The sequence below is a fragment of the Rousettus aegyptiacus genome, unplaced genomic scaffold (genome assembly GCF_014176215.1).
Source record: "Rousettus aegyptiacus isolate mRouAeg1 unplaced genomic scaffold, mRouAeg1.p scaffold_m13_p_2, whole genome shotgun sequence".
Lineage (NCBI taxonomy): Eukaryota > Metazoa > Chordata > Mammalia > Chiroptera > Pteropodidae > Rousettus > Rousettus aegyptiacus.
The window spans coordinates 130,267,929-130,293,514 of NW_023416295.1; the positions used below are offsets into that span (position 1 = coordinate 130,267,929).

At 37.6% G+C, this 25,586-nt stretch overlaps 2 protein-coding genes across 3 annotated transcripts in view; one reads left to right on the plus strand and one right to left on the minus strand.

The window, feature by feature from the left end:
- SLC11A2 (solute carrier family 11 member 2) overlaps window positions 1-16,278 on the plus strand; it is a 46,940-nt gene extending 30,662 nt beyond the window's left edge. Inside the window, exon 18 of the transcript XR_004955589.1 lies at window positions 14,362-16,278. The gene's annotated coding sequence lies outside the window, so the exon portion shown is untranslated. The remainder of the gene's footprint in view (window positions 1-14,361) is intronic.
- On the minus strand, window positions 1,768-25,334 carry LOC107509803 (methyltransferase-like protein 7A). Of its 2 annotated transcripts, XM_036236225.1 has the most exons (4): window positions 24,394-25,334; window positions 15,032-15,131; window positions 10,178-10,312; window positions 1,768-2,068 (listed from the first exon to the last, which is right to left on the minus strand). In XM_036236225.1, exons 1-4 carry the CDS (start codon window positions 24,889-24,891, stop codon window positions 2,004-2,006), a joined length of 798 nt encoding a protein of 265 aa, XP_036092118.1. In that variant the 5' UTR covers window positions 24,892-25,334; the 3' UTR covers window positions 1,768-2,003. The 2 variants fall into 2 exon arrangements, with proteins under 2 accessions (XP_036092118.1, XP_015998084.2); XM_016142598.2 differs by lacking the exons at window positions 1,768-2,068; window positions 10,178-10,312; window positions 15,032-15,131 and adding an exon at window positions 19,189-20,320 and having other exon boundaries at window positions 24,394-25,333.
- Window positions 25,335-25,586: the final 252 nt, after the last annotated feature.

Sequence of the window (25,586 nt, forward strand, 5' to 3'; positions counted from 1 at the left end):
CAGGCACATGAAATAGTTTAACAAGCAAGTGAAACTTTAGGGGTTACAGGTGCCATTGCCTTTTTTATTTTAAACAGGATATTAAGCCACCAGAGCTTTGCCCCAGAAGTATTGTGCCCATTCACGTACTGTATATTATCTATTCATTTGGCCTTCCTGCAATAACCCTTCCTCTTTACTCAGGCCAATATGGGTAAATGAACATCCTGCATAGTTAACTTTTCTCCAGATGTGCTTTTACATTTTAATTTAATTACATTGATGAATTCTCATGCATAGCTACTTTTAATAAATAAATACTTTGCATTGCTTTTTTCAAGCAACAAATATAATACTTTAGTTCTCTCAGAGTAAGATTAGAAAATTTTGGAACCTATTGGGTATGTGAGAAAAGCTGTTTCTAATTAAATACTTCAGTTAATCTATGTTTAATGCCGAGTATATATTAAAAGAATAGAATCTTTCCAGTACTTGATTAGAAATATCTTGTATATAATCGACATAAAGGATGACATTTCTTTTTCAGAGGGTCTTTGTAGGATGACATTCTATGCCAGTTGTTCTCGATTTTCCTAACCTTCATGGAACATATTAGATCCAGTTGTTGGTATATTTACTTTAGTGGAATAAAATAGTTGGATTTTTTCCTTGCCTATTTTCCAAAGAGGACAGTGTTGACCAAAATAGATGAACTTGATGACTCTAGAAGAACCTCATACTAGGTACAAATGATAACTTTTAAAATAATTACCTATGCTAGTGGAGAAAAGCATATATAATACACAGAACAGTGGGTTAATATCTAGAACGCAGACATATTTTTAGATATTCCTACATCTTTTCCTTCCTCGAATACTAGACTTCACCTTCCTGTCAGAATAACCTTCACCACAGTAAACATCAAGGAACTGGAAATAAGTATCGCAGATCATCTTACAGTGCATTCTTGATTTCATTTCAGTGAATGCTTTTTTGTTTTCTTTTCCAGGTTTAGATTCACAATAGTTATAACTTCAACAAAGTTTAGTTAATTTTTTTAGAACCCTAGGGCAGTTAGGAATTTAGTCACAGGCACACTTAACATTTGATGTCTACTTTGGTTCTTTGTGTTTTCTTTATCTTTTTTATTTTTATTATTATTATTTTAATTTAAACACCCACATGAATTTATTAAATCCAGACTGTGTTATCCTTTTGTTTCCTATAGTGTCATACCAGATAAGCAATAGCACGTCTGGACTCAATCTTTTCACTCCCACAATATTGTCATCTGGGGGAAAAGGGATTTTTTTTAGCAATTACCTTTGTATTCCTGGAAATACTTCAAGAAATATAAAATGAATGCACAGATATTAAAATGTAAACATTTATTTTTTGCGGTAAAATAATCAAGTTTCTGATGAACCAAATTTAAATAACATGACCATTCTCCTATGATGTAATTGTTGCCCATTCTAAAAAGGAGTTTATGAAAGCCTTAATTACCTTGCTTTATTTGGGGATAATTAAGCAATGAATCGACTGTCAAATTTAATATGGATATAGAAAAATTTTCTGTAGCCACTGTTAATTAACATGTAATTTTCAGACTGGTTTGGCATACCATAGGTTATTTTCTGCAACTAACTATAAAATACACATTTTAAAGTCAAAAGATTGTGTCCTAGGTTCTGAAGGATATCGACAAGGATATTTTTAAATTAACTGTGATTGTTGATTTGGCATAATATATTTGACATAGTATAGATTATTTTCTGCCACTAACTACAAAATAATTCGTGAGTCGGAAAATCATGTTCTATGTTCTGAAAGGCATTAACAAAGATATTTTTGAGTTGACTATGATTGTTGATTAGGAAATTAACTTCTTAAACAATTACTATACAAGGCTATGAGAATTCTGTCTAATAGTTCTGCAGTATAATTTGCTACATATTGAAAATTCATTCTTCATAACAGTTTTCAGAAGCCTTCTTGTCTTTTTTTTTTTTTTTTTGGTAGCTTCATTTTTTGGATACACTGAAGAATCGAGGTCTAATGTAATCCTTATACATAGAATAAAGAATACCTAGAAACAAAAAGATATATGTCAATAGAGTATCCATGAGAAACAAACACTGAATTTCTTCTACTTGCATTTTTCCAAAACTAGTCCACAATTTAAAAACAAATACCATTCATCTTACTAATTTTTGGCTTGATTCATACAAGTGGCTCCAGAAAAAAGCAAAAGAGCCACTAAAGTTCAGTATAAATCTGAATTTATGATGTTTTTATTGCCACCCTAAAGTCTGAATTTTAAAATATTGGTAAAAATGTTAGAAAGTGGAAAGATTCAGCTAGATATTAATATAAATATAATAGACACCTCAATTTAGCAAACATCTATTCAGTGTCTACTTGTGCTCAGTCTTGAGGAAAACAGAGGTAAATGGATTTAATCCCTGCTTCTAGGAATTTCTAATCTAGTGGGTGAAATAGTTATGAATTTAGGCAGATGAGATACATATGTCTTTCCATAAGATAAGGTCTCCTACGGCCTTACAGAAAGGCAGAAGTAGCCTGAGGAACAGAGGAGCTGCTTCTATGAATTCCAGGGTTATCAGCAAATGTTTACACTCAAAGTAAATTAAGGAGTCATAGATTTAAACTACAACTCAATCCCTCTCTCAGTTGTATCAATTATCAGAGCATCATCTATCTAGTAGGTTGTCTAAATACTTCAGTTTCCTTCCTTTTTTTTTTTTTCTGACACTGCTTATTAATATCTTCAAAGAATTCACAGAAGGCCCGTGAGTTAGCTCTTATCTCAACATGATAGCAAAATGAGGCATCATAGATGCATAAAATTCAAGACAAAAATATTTAAACTTGAATCATTGTGGTATCTATGGAAATAACATTCTCAGATTCAGAGAGAATTATAGGACTTATTTCCCTGAGTCCCTTAGACACTGATAATTCTCCTTGCTTACCTCTTAAATGTTGGTGTGTGCAGGAGTTCTGAGTTGTCTCACCTCATTCAGACCTGTTGCTTCACTGGTAAGCAAGTTATATCTCTAAGTTAGATCTCTCTTCTGAGTATGAGACCCATATACGTTCCTTGTACCATATATGATTTTTCTATGTCCCATAGGTAGGTGGTCTCTAAACTTTTAAATTGTGCATAAGTAAACTTGTTGAGCACGCCCCCCAAGATGTGCATTTATTTAAAAGCAGTATAAATGTATTAGGGTCCATTTACATAGTAGTAAAGCTTTTTCGTTTTCAAGATAACATTCTCTTCCCACATCCCCATGGATCTCTTTATACTTCCCCTAGGATATGAATACTCTAATTTGGAGATACCTGCCATAGGCATCTCAGTCGGTATAATATAAGATTAAGAGTTCTAGGCTCTGGAGTAGATTGCCCAGGTGACTGTGAACAAGTAAGGCATCCTCTCTAAGCCTCAGTTTCCTTTTCTGTAAAATAGGTAATAACAGTACTTACTTACCTCATAGGATTTTGTTTAATAAAGGCTTATCTGGTCTTTGTTCAGAGTTCCTGATACAGATCTTCTAAAATGCTTGGAATTTCCCAAGTAATAGGAGTATGTCTGTTATTCATGAGCCCCTTGGGTTATACCTGAATTAATGCTAATGAGGTGACTCATGGTGGGCTCTTAGCTTAAAGATGTGGCTAGTCAGCCAGAAAGACTAAACCATGTGACCAGAGGGATCTCAGCTCTCCGGAGAGGGGAGTAGGACTAGAGGTTGAATTCAATCACCTGGGAGGGAGGGGGTGGTGATTTAATCAACCATGCCTACATATTGCGGCCCCAGTAAAGCTCTGGACATTGAAGCTCAGTGGAGTTTCTTGGTTGGTAAACAGCTATACTGGGAGGGTGATTATGTCCTGATCCCATAGGGAGAGGGCGTAGAAGCTCTGAGCTTGCGACCCTCCCAGACCTTCCCATCTGTGTTTTTGTTTGTCTGGTTCTGATTTGTATATTTTATGATGAAACTGTAAGTATACTGCTTTCCTGAGTGAAATAATCAAACCTGAGGGAGTCTGGGAACACCTGAATTTGTAGCTAGTTAGAAGTACAGGTGGCCTGGGAACCCCAAAGGCTGGTGTCTGAAGTAAGGGCAGTCTTTTTGCAAACTGTGTCCTCAAGCATGTGGTATCTGATGTGAGCTCCTGATGGTTATCCTCAATACTGAATTGTATGGCAGCACACCAGGGGTTGTCAAAATAGGTATTTATTAAGATTAGGTGAGAATACTATATAAAGCAGTTAGGGTGGCTTGTACATCATAAGCACTTATTCAGTGTTAGCTATTATTGTTTTGTCCAGTATGCACTCATCCTCCCACCAAACCTGTTCTTTCTTCTTTGTTCTTTGTATTAGTGAAAGGCAGACCTTTCATCTGGTTGTCCAAACCAGAAACCTAGGAATTATCCTTGATTCCTCCTGCCTTACTTTTCCCACTTAGTTGCCAAGTCCTCAATATTTCTAGAATCCATCTCCTCCTATTTTCACTGCCATTGCCTTAATTCAGATCCAATTCATCATTTAATTAACTTCTCTGTCTTTATTTTTTCTCCTCATCTGCAGATCATCTCTAATCATTTTATTTTTCCTCGACATTTTTTTCATGGTGAAAAATAATATGCATGAAAAATTGTACATAAAACTTAAATGACCAAATTAACAAGTAATGGTAGAGTGAAAGCTCTAATTGTGGGTCAAGAAATAGAATACTGCAGGCATCCTAGAAGCCTCGTAGGTTTCCCTTTCTGACCATATACCCCTCCCTTTTCCATAGGTAACCACTGTTCTGAGTTTTATAATAGTTTTCTTCCTTTATAGTGTGACCGTCTGTTTAGTATCCTTAAACAAACAGTGTCATATTGCCTGTTTCTGATCTTTCTATTAAGTAGCTATCTTTCTAAACTGCTATTCTGTCTCTGTTGCTCCCCTGTTTAAAGCCTTTTCTGGCTGACTTCATCTGATCACTTTTCAGCTTGCAACCATAAAAATCTATTGGGGATTTGTTTTATGTAATTTAGCTAAGTTTTAGCTGTTTTCCAGAATTCGCTTCCCCGCATAGTTCTGTCAGTGGCTACACACAACACAAATTAAATTCCCAACCTCATAAAATCTCTTATGTTAAAAGTTAAAGCATTGCATTGGAATGAATGGGACCCTGAAAACTGGGATGAGGACATATGGGCAGATTTCAGTGAAACTGGGTCCTTGACCCCCTTTATTTTACTGAGACTCTTTTGCCAATAGAAACAGCCCTTCCATCACTGTCTGAGAATGTCTGAAACTTGGACCAGAAAATCTGCACTAAATGAAATTGAAATGCCAGAACTTCCTTGGCACTTACTTCTGTAGTAGAGCAGTGATTTTTCTTTACTGGGACAATTTTGTTCCCCAGGTAAATCTGGCAATGGGTGGAGATATTGGTTGTCACACTGGGCATGGAGGGGTGGGTACTATTGGCATTTAGTGAGTAGAGGCCAGGGATGCTGCTAAATATCCTGTAATGCAAGGACAGCCCTCCACAACAAAGAATAATCCAGTCCAACTGTCAATAGTACTGAGATTGAGAAACCTTGGATAGAGGAAGGTATCCAAAGGTTTAGGGAGATTTGAATGTTAGAGTGGGATTATCCTGGTCACTCACACCCTAGTCCCTTCACCAAGGCTGTGAGAAATACATTTGTGAAGGGAGCCCTGGCATCCTTGAAGAGTTTTATGGTTACTATTTCTTGTAAGCCAGAAATGCCAGTGGGAACTGTGGGGCTCCCTGAATTCAGTGAGAGTGATGGGATTCTGTGGTGGCAAGGGTCAAGCAGCAGTATTCAACTGACAACGAAAGCATGATTACTGTAATTGGCAGCAAAGTCAAAGCAGTAATCAGAATAGTCTAAGCCACCAAGGTCTTTGGCATTGGCTAATTGATTATGGTATCCCTAGAGTTGAAAATGGTGGACAAAATATAAGCAGAAAAACTATAGGTTTGGTGAACAAAACCTTGACTGGAATCATTACAGTGGAGAGCCATGGCCCCTCAACGAATTCCCAGATTTTAGTCAAGTCACAGACCCAAAGTTCCTTGAATGAAGGAGAATTCAGATCTCCCTAAAGAAAGGCCCTGTTACATAGCCAAAAGTGTAAATCCTCCTTCCAGCCTTCCCCAAAGTGACCTGTGGCCATTCACCAGGGTGCCTGTTCACAGAGAAGGGGAAATAGTCACATTTGTTAGGAGATTGTTAAATATTGGTTCCGAATTGATAGTAATGCCTGGAGAATTAGTGTGGTCTACCAGTCAAAGGAGGAATTAATGGAGATCAGATGGTCAGTGGAGTTTTACAGTGGGTCTATTTTACAATTGGCCTGATGGTCCCTGAACCCACTTTATGTTATTTCCTCATTTCTGGAATAGACATACTCAGCAGCTGTCAGAATCCTCGCATTGGTTCCATGACCTATGGAGTAAGGGCTATCATGGTAGGCAAAGCCACATGTAAACCATTCCAATTGCCTCTATCTACCAAAATAGTAAACCAAAGCAATGCTGCATTCCCAGAGGGATTGTAGAGATTAGGACTTTAAAGATGCCAGGGTGGTGATTCCTACCACATCTCAATTTAATTTGCCTCTGGTCAGAGGACAAAAGGATCTTGGAGAATGATAATGGATTTCTATAACATTAATTAGGTGATTACTCTAATTACAGATGCTATCCAGGTGTGGTTTCATTGCTAGAGCACATTAACACAGCCTTTGCTATTTGGTTTGCAGCTATTAATCTGAATGAAAGCGTTTTTTTTTGTTTTTTTGTTTTCTTTTTTTCTGTAACCTCTTAGTAAGGACCATCAGAAGCAGTTTGCTTTCACCTGGCAGGGCCAGTAGTCTACTTTCACTGTCCAGTCTCAGGGCTGTGTGAACTCTCTGCCATAATCTAGTCTGCAGAGACCTCGATTATCTCTCCATTCCACAGGACATCACATTAGTCCATTACATTCATTTGACCTGACAATCAAGGGGAAATTGGGTTGTTGCTATGCAATGGTAGGGTAAGGAGGAATGTATCATATCTTTGGGGGCATCTCTTAGTACTCCCGTGTCTTGTGATTAAAGACAATGGAAAGCTATACCCAATACAGGAAGGATGGCTAATGACCTGAACTGTTTAGGAATGAAGGTTTGGGTCATCATACCAGTCAAATGCCCATGAATGGCCAAGGTGCTTGCTGAAGCCAAAGGGAGTATGACATGGCTATTGGAAGAACGTAATCTCAGCCATGACCACCTGACAAAGACTGTGATAGTTACGAATATTTTTTCCTTATTTTGATATAAATGCGTTTGTGTATACATTAACCAACTTTTTTTTCTATTTACCACTTCCATTTACCTCCCATCCAATATAAGAAGGGTTAGTAGTTAATGTTATATCTCACTATTTAAGTCACAGGATATTAAAGGAGAATGTGACTCAGCTCAAAGACAAATCACCCAAAGAGGGATTTTGTATCTTCTTTTGGGATAGAATTAGCATGGTTTTGTTATCCAAGAGAGAGCCAATCTTACCATTGTCTTTATTTGAAAGCTAAGTGTATTAAAAGAGGTGTATGTGGATGCATGCACACCTTCATATTGCCAGTTACTTATGTTGGACAGTGAAGAAGGCAGATAGGAAGAAAATTGGTTCATCTGAAATACAGTGTCGGAAGAGAGCTCTACGGAAACCGTGGACCATGAAAAGACAAGTGGGTCCTCAAGCAAATTAAGCCCGAAACATTTCTGGAGGCAAAAATGACAATACTGAAGTTTTCCTATTTCCAGCACATCATGAAAAGGCAAGGTTCTTTGGAAATGACAATAATGCTGTGAAAAATAAAAGGCAGCAGAAAAGAAGAAGACCAAATATGAAATGGATTGACTCCATTAAAGAAACCATAGGTATGAGTCTTCAGGAGCTGACCAGGGCTGTAGAGGGCAGGACGTTGTGGACATCACTCATCAATAGGGTCGGCAGGAGTCGGAGCCCACTCAGCGGCATGTACACACGTATGGATGCCAGGTTCGCAAAGGGTGGACAGTGATGGATTTGTATTGTGTCAACTTAGCTAAACTGTAACTACATTTTCCAGAATTCTGTTCTTTTTATCCTTTGAGTTATTACACAACAGATATTTTACAGAGAAGCCAGAAGCAAATCAGCAGTCAATTTGTTTAAAACACTTGGAAGGTACTTTCACAGCATATTTTTGCTTATCTGCTGGCCCAGCTTGTTGGCATGGGGTAGCAATCAGGAGCATAGCTAATATGGATCTTGCTGCATTTCCTCCTTCACCTTCTCTCATTCCTTGGCCAGGTTCATGTTTTAGTTCCAGGATAAAGGGCATCAGGTTTTCTATATCACTCCCATGATCCAATTTGGAGACTTAGAGATAGTGAGAAATTCACAAGGGTTCCAGTTCATCCTGTATGTTCCAGCTCATCCTTGCAGATTGAAGATTTTTCTTGTTTCTGCCATGTTACAACTATCTTTTCTTTCTAACTGCTTGCCCTGCCCACTTCAGGCCCCAGCTTCTATTACATAAAAAGACTTCACCATCATATAAATCCAAATACTTGTACTATGTCCCTTATTATATATTACTATTAGTTCTGTTCCTCACTTCAAACACTGATTGATTCGCTTACCTTACCAAACTATGTAGAGTTCCACTAAAACACCATGCTTCTGTGCCTTTGCTGTTTCCTCTACCTAGAATTCTGATTTTCTCTGCCTAGTCAATTCCTCTACATTCTTGGCTCATCATCCTTAGAGAAGCCTTCTGTGCACTCTTAGCCCTGATTAAATGCCTCTCCTTTGTGCTTGTGCTTCCACAGCAACCTGTGCTATCTCTGTCATAGTACCTATGACTTTATATTTTCTTCTGTTTTTGGTCTCTCTCCTAAGGAGACTAAACTCTTCTAGGGTAGGGACTGAGTCATCTCTGTGTCTCTAGACCAGTTCAGTACTCTGCAAGGAAGAAGTGCTCAATAAATGTTTGCCAAATGATAAAAATGAGGACTGTAATTTTGTACTAAAGTTTTTTGTATTTTGCTCAAGACTTGCATGTCACAGCTCATTGTAATAAGATAATTACCATATAACTATGTGCAAGTCCCACACCCATCGTTCTGTAGTTGCAGTCTTACTCTTAGGTTGATTCTACTCTGCACAGCATGAAGGGGAGCTAAGAACATTGGACTTATCCTCATTAATGTAGATGCCCCCTCAAAAATCAGATAATTTAGGTTCCAAAGTGGACTTCTTATTAGAACTGATTTAGATGTTGCTGTAACCTGAATTAACCAGACAATGTTCTCTGGATTTGGATTTGACAGTATAAGTATTGCTTAATTATAGGCTAATAAAAATTAGGATTTGCCTGTTGCTGAAATTTGAAATAAAAGGAACAAGGATATTGAGACTTGTCGGCTCTAAAAATGTTTTCTTCCTAGTTAAATTACTTTAATAATTATATTTGCTGTCCAAATAGTCTGGTAACTATGCTGCTGTTAGCTGAGCAGTAAAGGCTGGGATCTATACTGCTTTTAGTTGAGTTATATGGAGTGCGAACTATTCACTGTTCCTTTTATTAAAGAGGATAACCTAGTTCTCTACTGGATTTTTTAAAATTGAGGTATAATTGGCATGTAAAATATTTCAGATGTACAACATAATTAGATATTTGTATATATTGTAAAATGATCACCACAATTAAGTCTGGTTAACATCCGCCACCATACATAGTTATAGAATGTTCTCTTTTGATAAGAACTTTTAAGACCTACTCTCTTAGCAACTTTCAAATACACAATACAGTATTATTAACTATAGTCACCATGCTTTACATTACATGCCATGATTTATATATTTTATAACTGGAAGTTTGTACTTTTTGTCTACTGGCTTTTTTTTTTTTTCAGTACTTAAAATATTAAGAAATTAAGCCTATAACTGGGCAGCAACCTCAACCAAGTGAAGATCATTGTTTTTCTTACCATTCCTCCTTCATTATATCTTCTTGACCCATTTTTAATCTTATAATATGAATGGATAAAATAAATAAAAATACTCTCAAAGACAGCTGAACACAAGATACAAATTAAGCAAGTTACCTAGAGTCACAGCTCCCACAACAAATCCTTGGGCAGCAACTCTCATGTGAATAAGATGAATGGACATTTTCTGATCTTTTCTGTACTTTAACTTGTAAAGACCATAGGACACCACAGTCATAAATCCTGCTATACCTGTGAATTAAAAAAGGGGGGATTATATTAATAGTAGGCTAGAACACCCATGAGCTTAGAAAGTTGAATAAAAGATGGTACAAAGGATCAGTACTTGGAAGATAAGCAGCCCTGACACCAAAGAATACTTTAAAAAGAACCATGCCAGATTTGATCCACCAAATTTAAAAATGGACCCATAACATTCATGGATTTAATATTCGCATTTTTGCCTTTCCCCAGAAAAACTCGAACCATATAGTATAGTAATTTGTCTAGTCATTTCTAATTTTCCTGAAGCATGATTTCAAATTGTGCATGCTGCAAGGCTTTTATCTGGGGCAAGTCACTTAGTGAGTGAACCAGTGAAACATCCTAGCATCAATAGCTTTTTGGCTTTACTCCTTTCTACTTATTACCAAATAAGGAGTAAATCTAGTAAAGTGATAAAATCTTGAATCTCCTGTAAAAATGAGACATTAAACTTTATTGAAAGATGAAAATACATGAATATTTTCACAAGACGTATGTGACTCCAAGAAGAACTATGATTCTAGAACACTCTCAAAGCCCTTACAAATATTTTTGTATTTCCTACAGATGTTAAATGTGATGGGATGACCAAGAGTCTATGCAATTGGCTCTAAAACAGAAATCTGGTCAACTGAATAGGAAAGATTCTGGAAAGAGATTTAAAACACTATGAGAACTTAACCCAGGCCAAATCAAAATGACCAAAAGACAGATAAAGGAATAATTATTTAATAAATATCATTAGTACAATTTATTGGTATAGAGAACTAACTTGGATTTGTATCTCATTCCAGACCCTACAAAAAAATTCTAGATGCGCTAAAATTAAAGGTAAAAATAAAACAAGAATATCAACAACAAACACTAGAAGGAAATAGAATAGCATGTTTATAACATCTAAAAGAGGGTAAGGTATCCCAGACAAGAAAAATCTAAAGGAGTTCATCACCACCAAACCAGCATTTCCAGAAAATGTTAAAAGGACTTCTTTAAGAAGAAGAAGAAAAAAGAAAAAATATGAATAACAAAATGGCAATAACTACATATCTATCAACAATTACTTTCAACGTAAATGGATTAAAATGTCTTTTGGTCCAATCAAAAGACATAGGGTGGCTGCAAGCATAAGAAAAGAAGACCCTTACAAATGCTGCCTAGGAGAGACACATTTAAGATCGAAAGACACATACAGACTGAAAGTAAAGGGATGAAAAAAGGTATGAAAATGGAAACAAAAAAGTTGGGGTAGCAATATTTAAACCAGACTAAATAGACTTTAAGCCAAAGGCTACAACAAGAGACAAAGAAGGACCCAGAAATTCCACTTCTGGGTATTTATCCAAAGAAACCCAAAACACTAATTTGAATAGATATATGCATTCATGTATACATTGCAGCATTATTTACTGTACCAAGATATGGAAGCAACCTAAGTGTCCATCAATAGAATATTCCTCAAGAGAATGAAATCTTGCCATCTGCAACAACATGGATGTACTTAGAGTGTACTAAGCTAAGTGATGTAAGTCAGACAGAAAAAGACAAATACTGTATGATTTCACTTATACGTGAAATCTAAACAAAATAAAACAAACTCATAGATACAGAAAACATTTCGATGGTTGCCACATGGGAGGGGGGCTAGGGGAGTGGGTGAAAAAGGGAAGGGATTAAGTACAAATTGGTAGTTACAGAATAGTCATGGGACATAAAGTATAGCATAGAGAATATAGTTAATATTGTAATAACTATGGTTACAGATGGGTACCAGATTTATCAGGGTGATCACTTTGTAAGTCATATAAATGTCTAATCACTATGTTGTACACCTGAAACTAAAATAATATTGTATGTCAACTGTAATTGAAAAATTATTTAAAAATAAGAGGGTAAGATAGACTTAAAATGACAAGGAAAATACTATATTTTGACATAGGAATAAAAAAATTTTGCATAATAAAAGTGTGGGTCTATATTTTGGGTTTATCCTTTACCCTGTTGACCTATCCATCTACCCTTCATCTATACCACACTGTTGTGACTACTGTAGCTAAACAGTAAGCCTTAATATCAGTTGGTGCTATTCTTCCCACTTAAAAAAAAAAAAAGACCATTTTAACCATTCTAGGACTTGTGCCTTTCCATATAAATTTAGAATAAGCTTCCCTATATCTATAAAAATCCTTGCTGGGATTTTGATAAGAATTATATTAAACCTATAGAACAATTTGGGGAGAATTGATTACTACATTGAGTCTTCTAATCTGTAAACATAATAGTCTATGTTTATTTAGGTAGTTGATTTCTTTCATTAGCATTTTGTAATTTTCAGCTTACAGATTCTGTACATATTTCCTTAAGCTTATACCTAAGTATTTTTCTTTGGTATGATTACAATGGTATTATGTTTTTAATTTCAATTTCCATGTGTTTGTTAGTATATAGAAATGAATTGATATTTATATATGATAGCAAGTTTTGATTAACTGTTGGCATATTTATGTCTCTATAGGTGGGTGAGGTTATATTTATTCTTTATGATCCATTTCATAAGTGGTAATAGCAGTCAGTAAATAATAACATGTATATTTTATAGGCTGATTAGCAATAAATGAAACTGAAATAAAACTGATGAATATATAAAAATAGCAAAAACAACAAAATGATGATGGTAGGCACATTGAGAAACAGATACAATGCTAAAAGCTCTGTAAGTTTAGCTAAATCTTTCTGGAAAGAACTCCGGAAATATATAATAAGCGATATTAAACTGAATGTACTTCGTGCCTTGGAAATTCTAATTGGGGGAGCATACTCCAAGAAAATAAGCAAAAGAAAAGTTGATACAAAAACTAAAAACAATTCAGATGGCCCAAACAGAGGAAAAACTGCCATAGCTATAAAAAATTATAATTATAGGAAGTACTAATACACAGACATGTACATAAGAAATGTTAAATGAAAGAAGCAAAAACAAATAATCTATTAACACAGTTTAAATATACATAATGTATGCACAGACAATGTGATCATGAGACAATTTTAAACAAAATAAAATAAATTATGATGGAAGTTATTTAAGATAACAAAAATGTTCTGTAAGTTATTTACACAGGACACTCTATCCTACAGCAGTAAATACACAGATATTGTTAAAATAACAATAGCTAAACAAACTATTTAATACATACATATATATATATATATATGCACACACACACACCCAAATTTTTTCATTATTTTTCTAGCAAAAACTTAGTTCTCTTTCCTTATTAAATCTAGGTTCTGTTCTTACTTAAATTGGTTTTGTTTCTTTTAGAGGTCAAAGTCAGGACCTTTACTGTTTTCCACATTGTGTCTCTGTAGTTTGTATATAATTGAATTTAGCTGGAAACTCTTTTATCTTTAATTACTCTAAATGTCTCTGGAAAAATAATTTAATTTACAACAGGTACAGTGATTAATCTCTGTTCATTATCATGATCTGGTCAAGTGGCATCAAGTTCTTGAATTGTTTTTCTAGCTAAAAATGCTAAAGAAGGGAATAAATCACTATAAAATTGTTTGCTTCCATTTCCTGTGGGTGCTGTTACAACTCTTAGTCAAATTAAATGAAATTTCTAAACAGATTATTACTATAAAGTACAATTTTGATTCTTGGTGACATGTGAATAATGACACGGAGTTGCTAGATTTGCAGTGACACTTAATGAAAACATATGAGTTATACTTATTTAGAAGGTTTTATGAAATTAATCACAAACTTATGCACATCTGATTTAAATCAGTTATTTTAATAGTTTCTGGACAAAATTAACATAAGAGGCATGGCTGAAGTTATATAATAATAATGCTTGGGGCAGCTGAAATAATAAAATAGAAAAGTTAGATTTTAAAAACACAATATTGATGCTTAGATTTTGTGTTTTTTAAGCCCACATCTAGTACTTGTTGAAAATGAAAATACTACATGTAGTGGGAAAAGATTAAGAGGCTTAGACTCCAGGTCTAATTATAATACCCCTTCTTTAACCTAGAGATTACTTAACCATCAACTTCAACATCTGGAACACATCAGGAAGCCAGGAAAAAGGGCCACTGAGCATAAAACTACAAAGTTCATGCTCTCAAGTGTACAGGTAGGCCCACTTCTCCAGAGCTTCTTATTCTGAATTGACTCAGTTCTTTAAGCTTGGGTTTCTAGCTTCTAGTGCCAGAGAACTTTAGAAGCAGGTTTTTTGTCAGTACCTGAAAATAATGGAAGAAATAGAAAAATCTATAAACATCAGACACAAGAACTTAAAGGTTGGAGTTACTTAGAGGACAAAGAGACATATACATCTCCATAGTCCCTAATAGACTTTCAGTTGGCTGATGATGATCTTGATTCACCACAGAAAAGTTAAAGTCCACTCAATCAATTTCATTTAGTTGGGCTGGGAACAGCCAATTTTAGGTAGACCTCAAATGGAGATGGATTAAATAGAATAAAATTTGATGCTTCATAATAGTAATAGCTAATAGTTATTGGGGATTTATCATATACTAGAAACTGTTCTGAAAATTTAACTCATGCTTAGAGGGGGTTAACTTCAATTATCTGAAATATTCAATTATACAAAAGATTTCAGTCTTTCAAGATACTGGGTAAAGCTTTAATCTGTTATTACAGACAGTTTTCCATTACCCGGTCAAGGCTGTACTTACCTACAGGAACAAAGGGGGAGTCTCTAGATTTCCTGATAAGTCGGGACAATTGGCCTTCATCCTCATCTGCTGACCACTGGTTTTCTGAAGACATTTTTCTCTCTAGTAACAGTAAGAGATAAATGTGGTTGCTGTGAATCATTAAAAAGAATCCATTTGCCCTCAGTAGACAAGGAAGGTTATTCCTGATTATGTGTTACTCTTGATTATGTGTTCTATCTTCATTTGCTTGACACGTCTGTCTGCTCAGTTGAAATAAACAGTCATCTTCTTTCACCCTTTTCATTATGGGATCTTTTCATTGTGTTTGGAGGGTGGTAAAAGAAAAATATATAAAGAGAGGTAATGACAATCAGATTCCATGAATACAGAGTCATAATTGTATCTTTCATCTCTTCACGGCTCAGCATTTGAGATCATTGGGAACCTCAGAATTTCTTCCAACAGCAGGAACAGAGTTTTTTGTTGTTGTTGTTTGTTTGTTTACAAAATATCATTTTAAAAAATGATGGCAGTAACAATATAAGCAAAAATAACATCTGGATTTACAGGTGATGGGAGAATGATTATTCTAATTCTGCAGAATGTGTGGGGCATTATAAAGTCATTGATATTTACCAAGCACCTACCATGTGCCCAGTGCTATGCTAGATAATGGAAATAACTTTCCTTGTCTACACAGGATTAATGAGGAAACTTGCAAGAGCAATCAACATGATTTAGCAGCACCTCAGACTGTTAGCCATGTAACTCACTATTTTCACCTCAAAATTCAAATAGGGTAGCTTCATCCTATGAATCAGCTTTCATCAGAAAATGTAACCCGATAAGTGGCAGATGCACAATACCTTTGGCGTACCCCACCACCTGATGGCTGTTTCCTGGTGTTCCTTGAACAGACAGCGGTAGATCAGGACAGGCTTTGTAAGGCTGGGACACATTTAAGCTCAATTTTCAACTGATTGATAGATAATGGGAAAGCCCAGAAACTCGCCTCCCCCAAGGGGAGTGGCCAAAGTTTCCACAGTCCCTGCTGGAAACGGCAGCATCAGGCTTTACAAAGACAGCGTAAGGAAACATTAAGGCATTTGAAAAAGATGCCATTACTTAATTCTGCCTTCTCAGGGTTGTTCCCAACTTCCCTCCGTGTCTGTGAGTGCCGCTATCCGACTGCAGGTTCTCTAATCTAGAGGAAAGTGTGCACAGGGTTACAACCCTGGGTTTGTGGGTGGGGGTAGTAGGGTTGGCCATCTTAGGGCTGATTCTTGACTTTTAGGAATATGCGCTTGCCAGAAGGGCGGCCCTCTGTGGCCAGGATCCCAGGCTAGGGCTGCATCAGTTTGCTGGCAGTCACCTGGCGGCGAAGCCTTCACACCTGTAGCCCCTGAAGAGCCTCGAGCTGCACGTGCGCCCTACCGAGAAGGATGTGATGTCACTGCGCCTGCGGCCAATCCAAGGGCAAGGCGGGTAGGTGCAGCAAGGGGCTGAGGGAGCCCTGCGTCTGCGCGGGCAGGCTAAGGTTAGTGTGGCTCCAGGGGTGAGTGCCTGGTGGGCCCTTCTTCGCTTCTGTCGTGACTGTACACCTCTGGGCGCCTTGAGGCCTCCAGGTCCTGGCTCGCTGCCTCCTTCCAGCTGCAGCCACAAAGACCACAGGACCAGGTAGCGTAGGCGGTTTTTTCCTTATAACTTTTAATTCGTAAATAATTTCAGACTTACAGAATAATTCTCAAAATAGTATAAAAAACTGTATGTCCGGCAGCTGGACATACAAATGTGGCCAAACTTTTAGCTACATTTGCTTTATCATTTTTCTCTAGATGTGATTCTTTCCTTCCCTCTGGTTATTTTGTAGAATGTCTCTCAAATTAGGGTTTTTTTCTGGTGCTTTCTCATCATTATGTTGAGGTTATGTATTTTTGGCAGAATACTGCAAAAGTGATGTTGCATCTTTTTTGATGTGTAATATCAAGATGCATGTAAGGTCAGCTTGTCTGGTGGTAGTAACTTTGATCCATTATTATGCTGAAAAAATGTTTAACAACTGGTTCTCCAGGGGAAACAGCCTTGATTGGTAACACTTGCTGACTCCATGGTGTAAATCCTCCCACCATGGTAAGTTTCAAGCTACTGTCATTTCATCACTGAACACAAAATTGGAAAGAGATGTGCCTCTTCTGAGTTGGTGAGTCAGCTCTAGCACACCACTGCTTTGGTTAGGTGGATTAAGGGAGAGTCTGCAAATTTTTAGTAAAGTTACTATTTTTCCCTTTATAATAAATAACTAAAGGAGATACTTCAGTATTATACAAATATCCTGTTATTTCTTACACCTTTACCCATTAATTTCAGCCTCTATTGATGATTGTTGGCTGAATCAATTAATATTGTTTGCCAAATGGCAGTTTTCTAAATCCATCATTTCTTTTATATTTTCAGTGGGTATTCATTCTACTATAAGGAATTGCTTTCTCTTCATTTCTATATAATTATACATTTATATCAGTTTGGATTAATGAATTTTTATTTTTTTCGGTAGTTTATAATGCATTCCTATATTTATTTTGATGTTCACATCTCAGATTTGATTAATGTGAGCCCATTTAAGCTAGCTCAAATGGCCAAGTGACATGACCCCATCATTCTTCAAACAGTTCTTTATAACCTGTCAAAACACATTGGTCCAGGCTGAACTAGTACTTTTTCTACCCACCCCTGAAATCGGCCATTTCTTCAGGGAGTCCTGATTCTTTTTAGTGGAGAATTATATATAAAAACCAAGAGCAGGGCATGAGAGGTTTTCATTGTTACTGTAGTGTCATTACTTCTAGTCTCTACATGTCAGTGTTGTCTGTAGCAAGGGAGGATAATATTTGCCACACCACGTAGGCCGGATGGTATTGATAAGAATGTGTCAAGTACTTTGTAGTTTGCTATTGCTTACCTGCCAGTATGTCAGTAATAGTTTACCTTGGCGACCTGTGGCTTTTCGTATTTCTCAATCGCTAGAAAGACGGAACCAATAGGTAGGTAGATTAGAGAGGTTCTATGTTGGCAAGACCGTGGCGGGAGGAGACTCACGTTCCATAGCTCAGGGGGCCGTAGACGAGTGTCGTAATCTCACCGTAACTAGCCGTTTTCATGATCCAGAGAGTTGGAATAGCAAGTGTCCTTTCTGCTCTACTGATTTTGCAAACGGGATCTTTGGACTTGAACAGTTTCAAAACTCTTTCGGCTCCTTCCAAAATTGCTTGTCCTAAAATCTGTTAGCCGTTTTTATGGTTACCTGGCCTGTAGAAAGGAAAATCTGTATACTCAAATCGCGTAATTTTCCACAGTGAAAGAAAGCCCTCCCCGAGATAGTAAGAAAAATGAACCCAAGCCAGCAAGCATATATACTATTCATTTTATTTCTGTTTCTAAAATGTACGTGAATTTATTGATTGCTTTGTTATTTAAAGTAGTCCCTTTACAAAATCGTCTCAGAAAACATACTAAATTTGTTAAATACATTCAAACTATTGCTGAAAAATCCTCTTCTCACACCCTCTGACCAACACCACACTTGTTTTGAAAGCACTTGTGGTGCGGATTTACAAAGCTTTCCGTGGGTACGAGGAAAAAGGGATTTATCTTGGGACAGGAGTGGGAATTTGATCAGGATAATCCAAAAAATGTTGTCCACTTCTTTACAGGCTCACAGATTGCCTGGTTTTTAAAGGCTCTTACAAAATGCACCTAAAATTATACAAGGTTTTCCTAATTACAGTGGGCTTTCTCCTTGCCTGCAATGTATTACATCCAGCAAAGTGGATGCTAGAGACAAAAGAAAATGAACCTAAGCACCCTAAGTGGCTCAGAGAGTTCTGTGGATGTAAGTGTCAAGTATAATTTTCATGGTAAGAATTGAAGGCTGGAATGCGGACAAACAAACTTTGGTGGAATACTGGAACACGAGACGTGACAAAGGCAGCAGAACTAGGCGTGGCGTCCTGGTGCGTTGATTTTGAAAGCCAGTGACATTAGGAACACAGATTCAGATTTCGTTTTTCAAAAACCTGTGCTTTTTAGTTTTGGATTTTCAGCTAGTTAATATTTCTTTATTCAGTTTGTGGGTTACTAAGATCTTTTTACGTCTCCCTTTTCAAAGCCTTCTTTTGATTGATTTAACTTTTACACCAAGCTCTCGAACAGGGGGTAGAGTTCAAATTTAAAGAAGACAGTTGGAAACAGTTTGAAGTTACCGAATAAAATAAGGTGTGGGGATAATGGTAGACTTCCATTATGAAAGCTCCCTGCTCCCTTTAACCCTTTTCCCATTTAGAACAAAGAAGTGCAGCTCCCTGCCAGCATTAAGTTAATTTTACATAAATACGCTCTTTGAGGCCGAAGCCAATCTGACTGATTTGCAATGTGAAAATGAAATATAAAAACTGTTCTTGGGGTTATTTTTTAAAAAGAGCTCATCTTTGGTCTAACGTAACAAATGTATACGTAAATCGGACTCATCGCGTGGCTCTTCGGCTAACAACCACTTGAGAATAATGTTAACATCTTGCGCGGGAAGGCTAATTTTTGTAGGACATGACCTTTTCAGCGATCAAAAATTACTATATTTTGTAATAGGAAATACCACTACTAAAAACAGAATGCTGTAAATAGAATGATGTCGTTTGTTTCCAAAGATGATCGATATACCAGAGCGATACAGAAATAATAATAAAAACGAGCTATTTCCTGGCAAACTTTGGGGGTGCGGTCAGTTAGGACTGCCGTCTGTGAGTTATCTTGGGGTGAGCGCTGCAGCCACAATCGTCGCCGGCAAGTATTCTTGGGGCAAATGGGAAGTAAGTTAAAGGAGAGTTCAAAGCTGTTTTGTTTTGTTTTTGATTCTTTGGGAGACAATGGAAAATAGCTACATAGGGTATACCGTAAACTTTTAGGGACGCAATTCAACTTTACCTGATAAAGGATTTCTCCTCTCCCAATTAGTATTTTAAGTGTAAATCTCAAATTACGTGAGCCGTTCATTCAGCCCCCTACGCCCCTCTCATGCTATTTCACAGCATATCCATAAATGTGAGGGACTACCGGCCGAATGGACAGTGGGGCCTGTAAGTGCTGCAGCTTCAGCTTAGAGAAGCCGGCCCGCTCCAGGGGCTTCCAGCTCTCTCTCATCAGGTCGCACCCATCAAACAGAATGTACCATGTAGGTTTCAGGACCTGTTGCCAGAAGTAAGTCCAGGTTGAAGGCTCAGCTGCTACATGCTCCAAGAAATGCAAAGCTCCTCCCTGAGAAAGAGACAAACACATACATTTCAAAGATTTTTTTGGAAAACAGACTTATAAGATTATTTGAAGCTTCAGATTTCAGTGGCCCCAGAGGCCAACTTCATGAGAAGACACGGATGAGTTAAAACCTACTAAGACATTATTTTGGTCAATAGTTCCATTTTCTGTCAAATTTTGTACAGAGCTGCCAAGCTAAAGCCATTTTTAAATTAAAAAAAGCAATTATTAACACCTCTGTTTTCTGATCAAATGAACACTAACAGTAGTTAAAACTTAAAGCAGTTACTGAGATATCCTTGATGCCTATCACATATTAACTTGCTTAATCCTCACAATAATCTCATTGGGTATCATCCCTGTTTTTACAGACGAGGGGACCGAGAAAATAAGCACATAGAAAATAACCAGCTTGCTTAAGTTTACACAGCCCGTAAATGTCAGAATCACTTTTTGAACCTCAGTGGTTAGGCACCAGAGGCTGGCAATACTGCCTTACCAATGTTTATTTTTGAAAATGTAGAAAAGACACAACAGTTTAAGAAGAAAAACATCCACCATCGCATTACCTTTTGATAACTGCCGTTAAGGTTTTGTGTATGTTTTAGGTGAATGTGTATTTTTTCCTTAAAACTAGGATTGGAATATACATTGTTCTGTAACCTGCTTGATTTTATTTATGTGCCTGAATATTGTTCTAAAATGTAATTTTAGAACCAGTGACGGTCCCATCTCTTATTTCCCTGTTCCCGTTGAGGTTTTTTCTAATTATTCACTATTATAAATACTGTTATAGTGAACATCCTTATCCGTAAATCTTTGCAACCATCTCTGATTCTTTCCCAATAAATTAAAAACAAAATAGGTGCAATCGCCGACTCAAGCGTCTGCGGCTTTTTAAAGCTGTTGGTACATACAGGTTATGCAATCGCCCTTTGGAAAAGTAAATTTACATTCACACTAGCGACGGATGTGAGTGCCCATCTCCGATAAACTCTCGTCAGTACTTTTTTCTCGCCTGTATTTTTGTCAATTTGATGGGTAAAATGGTATTTCATGTCCAATAATATGCATACCTTTAATATTCTTAATAGATATAACACGTTTTACTAAACCTTATTGGTGTTTAGGTTTTGTCTTTTCTGATTTATCAGTTTTCTAATAGAGTGTTGGCTTTTTTTCTTACCGATTAGTGAGAACTTTTAGTATAATGAGACTATGTATACTACAAACGTTTCCCCCAGTTTGTTGCTTGCCTTTTAATTACACTTTTTAAAACTTCTTCTTTTAAAAATACTTTAATTCATCTGAAAATTGTTCTCAGGCTCTGCTTCGAAAACAGAGTGTGGGAGAGTGTGAATCCACGCTCAGCACTGCCTGAGACCTAATAACCATGTCTTATACTTTTGTAGTGTTGTCCCAAGGGTGTAAATGATAGGATTAATTAAAATGCTGAATCCTCTTAAAAACATTACTCGATTCATGGTACCATTTGTGTCAGTAGGTATTTTGTTCAATAAGTGGATGCTCTGTGTCAATTACTGTCATGTGAGAATTTGCAACTGCTGCTTCCATTGGGGACACTCCTATAAATATAGTAAAGTATAGGTTTTTAAGCCCCGAATCCCATTCTTCATTCTGTCTATCCTCCTTCTATTCATTACCTGTGAATTCACAGGTCAGGTAGCGGGGAGTACAGAAGCAGAAAGCTCATTGTTAGAATGTTATGTTCCTCTGGGTGACAGCCTATGTTCCCATGGACATAGCCATGTTCCCGTGGACACAGCCAAGCAGCAATTTTCCTGCAAGTAATAAATTTCTAGCAGTCATTTTTCAGCCACTTCATTCCCCACTGGCCTTAGCAGAAAATTAAATCCTTGATTCTTTTTGTGAAATTTGCTCGTAGCTTCTATTTCGTAATGCTAAAAGTTTAATAGAGTTAATTCTCTTCCTTATATATGCAAACAAGATATTGAGAAAACATGGGCCAAAAGTTAAGAGGAGGAGGAGGAGGAGTAAAGGTTAGCTACAGCAGATAAGAGGGTTGTTAGCCATGGTGACCAATTGAACAGCTCATGTAACCAGTTATTTGATTCTAGTCTCTGTCTTTCCTGGGCATCTAAATTTCTCTGTACTAGTCGTAAGCTTAATCCATCTTGTTCTAAACATAATGAATTTAAACCTCTTCTATTCTGAAAGACTACTTCTGCTAGTGAATCGACTTGAAGTTCCAGCCTCCTGAGCTCAGTAAAATTTCGAGGAGTTCCTATTCTGACATAATAAGGGGGTTTTGGGTTTAGACACAACCAGCAATCTTGTCTTATGTCTGGGGTGGTCTTATTTAAGACCTCGTGTATTGTTGTTAGCAAAGTTATTAATGTTCCTTCTGGTTCTGGTTGTGGCTGGTCCAATACCTGGGCTAAAGAGGAAAAAAGGAAGAAACCGAGGGTTGTACTTATGTACGACTGACTCTTAGTCTGAAGGGCCCGTCTTCCTGAGCTGTCCACTCTCGTGCTGCCTTCACGTGAGAGTGAAGTATCTGTGGAGGGATGCTGTCTACCTTAACTGCAGTGGGTGTCGTCAGGTAGACAGTGAAAGGTCCTTTCTCTTTGGGTTCTAGTCCTTTGGAGGTGAACTTCTGGATCCACACAGAGTCCCCAGGCTGAAACTGATGGGGAAGTCCGTCCCCTGGGGCTGAGTGGACAGCACGAAGCCGGGACCAAATCTCCTTCTTGCACTTTGAAGGGCCTGTGAAGACTCAGAGTGAAATCGACTTCCCAGTGTCTCCCGGATAAGTTCCTCTTTCTCTATGCCTCGGTTCTTCTGTCTTCTGTTTCCCTCCCCCCCCTCCGAGGAACTTCCTTTATTAGAAAATAAAATGGGATTACAGAACATCTTTTTCTCCTAGAATAGTAAATTCGAAGTTAAGATATCCATACTTTATGTTCAACTATATTTAGAATAAAACTGTTTTAAATTAGTTTTTTAAAAAGAACATGTGAAGATTACATACAGGTATTAAGAATTTCAAACTATGCAGAAAGTTAAATATGAAGAGTAATTCTTCCCTGGCATCCAGTCCCATTCCCAAGAGTCAACCACTTGGGTAGTTTCTTGTCTGTCATCCATTAACATAAATACATATTCAGGCATATTCTTACCCCCTTCACACAAATGGGCTTATCCTCTACATAATATTTTACACTTTGATTCTTTTTTCTTTTTAATCTAACGCTATCTCTTGGGGATTGTTTCATATCAACATAGATCATTCTTCCTTGTTCTTTTCGACAGCTTCACAGAATTCCTTTATATTATGTGACAATTTACTTGAACAGCCTCCTATGGATGGACTTTTAGGTTATTTCCCATTTGCACTATGACAGATACTGTAATGAATATCTTTGCATATAGATGAGTTTTTGCACATTCGTGCAGCATAGCTATAGGATAAATTCATACTGGATAGAAGACTATGTGCATCTGAAATTTTGATGTCGAATTGTCCTCCAAAGAGAGCACTTCCTCCAGTGTGTATGGGGGTGTCCAAGCCCCCAATCCACCCCAACACCATATTGACTTTGAAGGTCTCTGACAACATAATAGGTAACAATGCTATCTTGCTTTAATTTGTTCTTTAATTGTAAAGTTGAGCATTTTTATTCTATAATTGGCTATATCTATTCGCGTTCATTGCATAGTTTTCTCTTGTGCTTTTCTTAGTGATTTAAAAAATCCTATCGATCCTTTGACTTGTAATGCCTTTGAATATGAAGTTAACCCTTTGTCTGTCACTCCTGGCAAATACTTTTACCAAGTTTGTTCTTATATTTTTTTTTAACTGTGTTTACAGTACTTTTTTTTTCTGCAGGCATTTTAAAATTTCATGTATTCAGATTTATCAGTCTTTTCCTTTATAGCTTCTTTCCCACTCTTAAGATTTTAAAACATTCAACGGTTGTCTTCTCTAGTAGTTTTACTTTTTACCCTGGGATATATGATTCACCTGAAATTGATAGGCTTGCCCTTGGAGACTCCAGTTGCTACTAACCAGTCCTCCTCACACCCCAACTCACCGGCCTCAGCACTCTGTACACCTCCCGGAGGAATTGCTCCTGGTTCTTGACGGAGCACATGACCAGGGTGGAGACCACCACGTCCACGGAGCCATCGGCCACCATGTGCATGTTCTCCCCAGCAGCCACCACAAAGCGCTCAAACTGCACGTGTCGGTTCTCAGCAACGCTCTTGATCAAGAACTTCTTAAAGTTGGGGTTGGGGTCAATACAGGTCACCCTGCATCCAGGCGGATAGAACTTGAAGTTGGGCCCAGTGCCACAGCCCACCTCCAGCAGGGTCAGCTTTCCGGAGGGGCCCTCAAACTCCCGTAGGCTGCTGAAGAGTTCCTGCTTCTTGCTCGCCATCTGTTTGTTGTATGTCACGGCGAACCATTCTAAGAAGTAGGGAAACCATTTTTGGCATATCCACTTCCACAAGCCCAGGAAGTTCAGCAGGTACATGGGAAATGCCAGGATACTGAGAGCCAGCTGCATGATAAAGGTGGTGAGGGCCATCACTCAGAAGAGAAAAAAACAAGGGTTTAGAGACCTGGCTCCTTTAATTGCAGGAAGTGGGCTTCGGGCACAGCCCTGAGTGATCAGCTGAAGAGAAAAGAACTGGGTGTGCTGAAATAGAAAGCTTCGACTGCACTCAAATCATGGGCTCATTTCACCCAATTAACAGATGTTTGTTAAAAATTGGCTCATAGCTTAGTTTTCATGAAGCAAAAGGAGAAGTTTCCCAGATTTTCCTTAGAGGGAACGGTGATTACAATCCCTTATTCCAAATCTACTCCTACTCCCCTTTCTCTGAGGTTGCAGACTGCTGCTAGTTTCCAACTGCTTTCATATGCACTGTGTTTAGAAGCTATCCCATTCCTCCAATAGAATCCGTGGGTGGAGCCTGGTTAAATTACATCAGACCAAAGGCCAAGCTCTCCTCCTCCTATTCCAACTCCCTTCCTCCCCACTGCACCCTGCTGTTGCACTGTTTTGAAAAGAGAAACAAAATGATTGCCTGTTGTGAGAACGCCTGCAGTCTGGCGGGATGCCTAGTTCTTGGGTCAACACGGTCATCAGAAGCACATGTGACTTACAGGCAAGGACACGTTGCAGGGAAGGCGCACACGCCTGGCCTATTCTGGACGTCTTGCTCTAGGGACAAGGATAACACGGCAACAAGAACTAGTAAAGATACTTAAGAGATAGCT

Coding starts and splice junctions, on each gene's coding strand:
- LOC107509803 (XM_036236225.1), bottom strand. CDS start 24,891: ATGGCCCTCACCACCTTTATCATGCAGCTGGCTCTCAGTATCCTGGCA. Junction 15,132..24,393: donor TGTACAGAGTGCTGAGGCCG/GTGAGTTGGGGT, acceptor CTGTTACTAGAG/AGAAAAATGTCTTCAGAAAA. Junction 2,069..10,177: donor TGTGGGAGCTGTGACTCTAG/GTAACTTGCTTA, acceptor TTTTGTTTCTAG/GTATTCTTTATTCTATGTAT.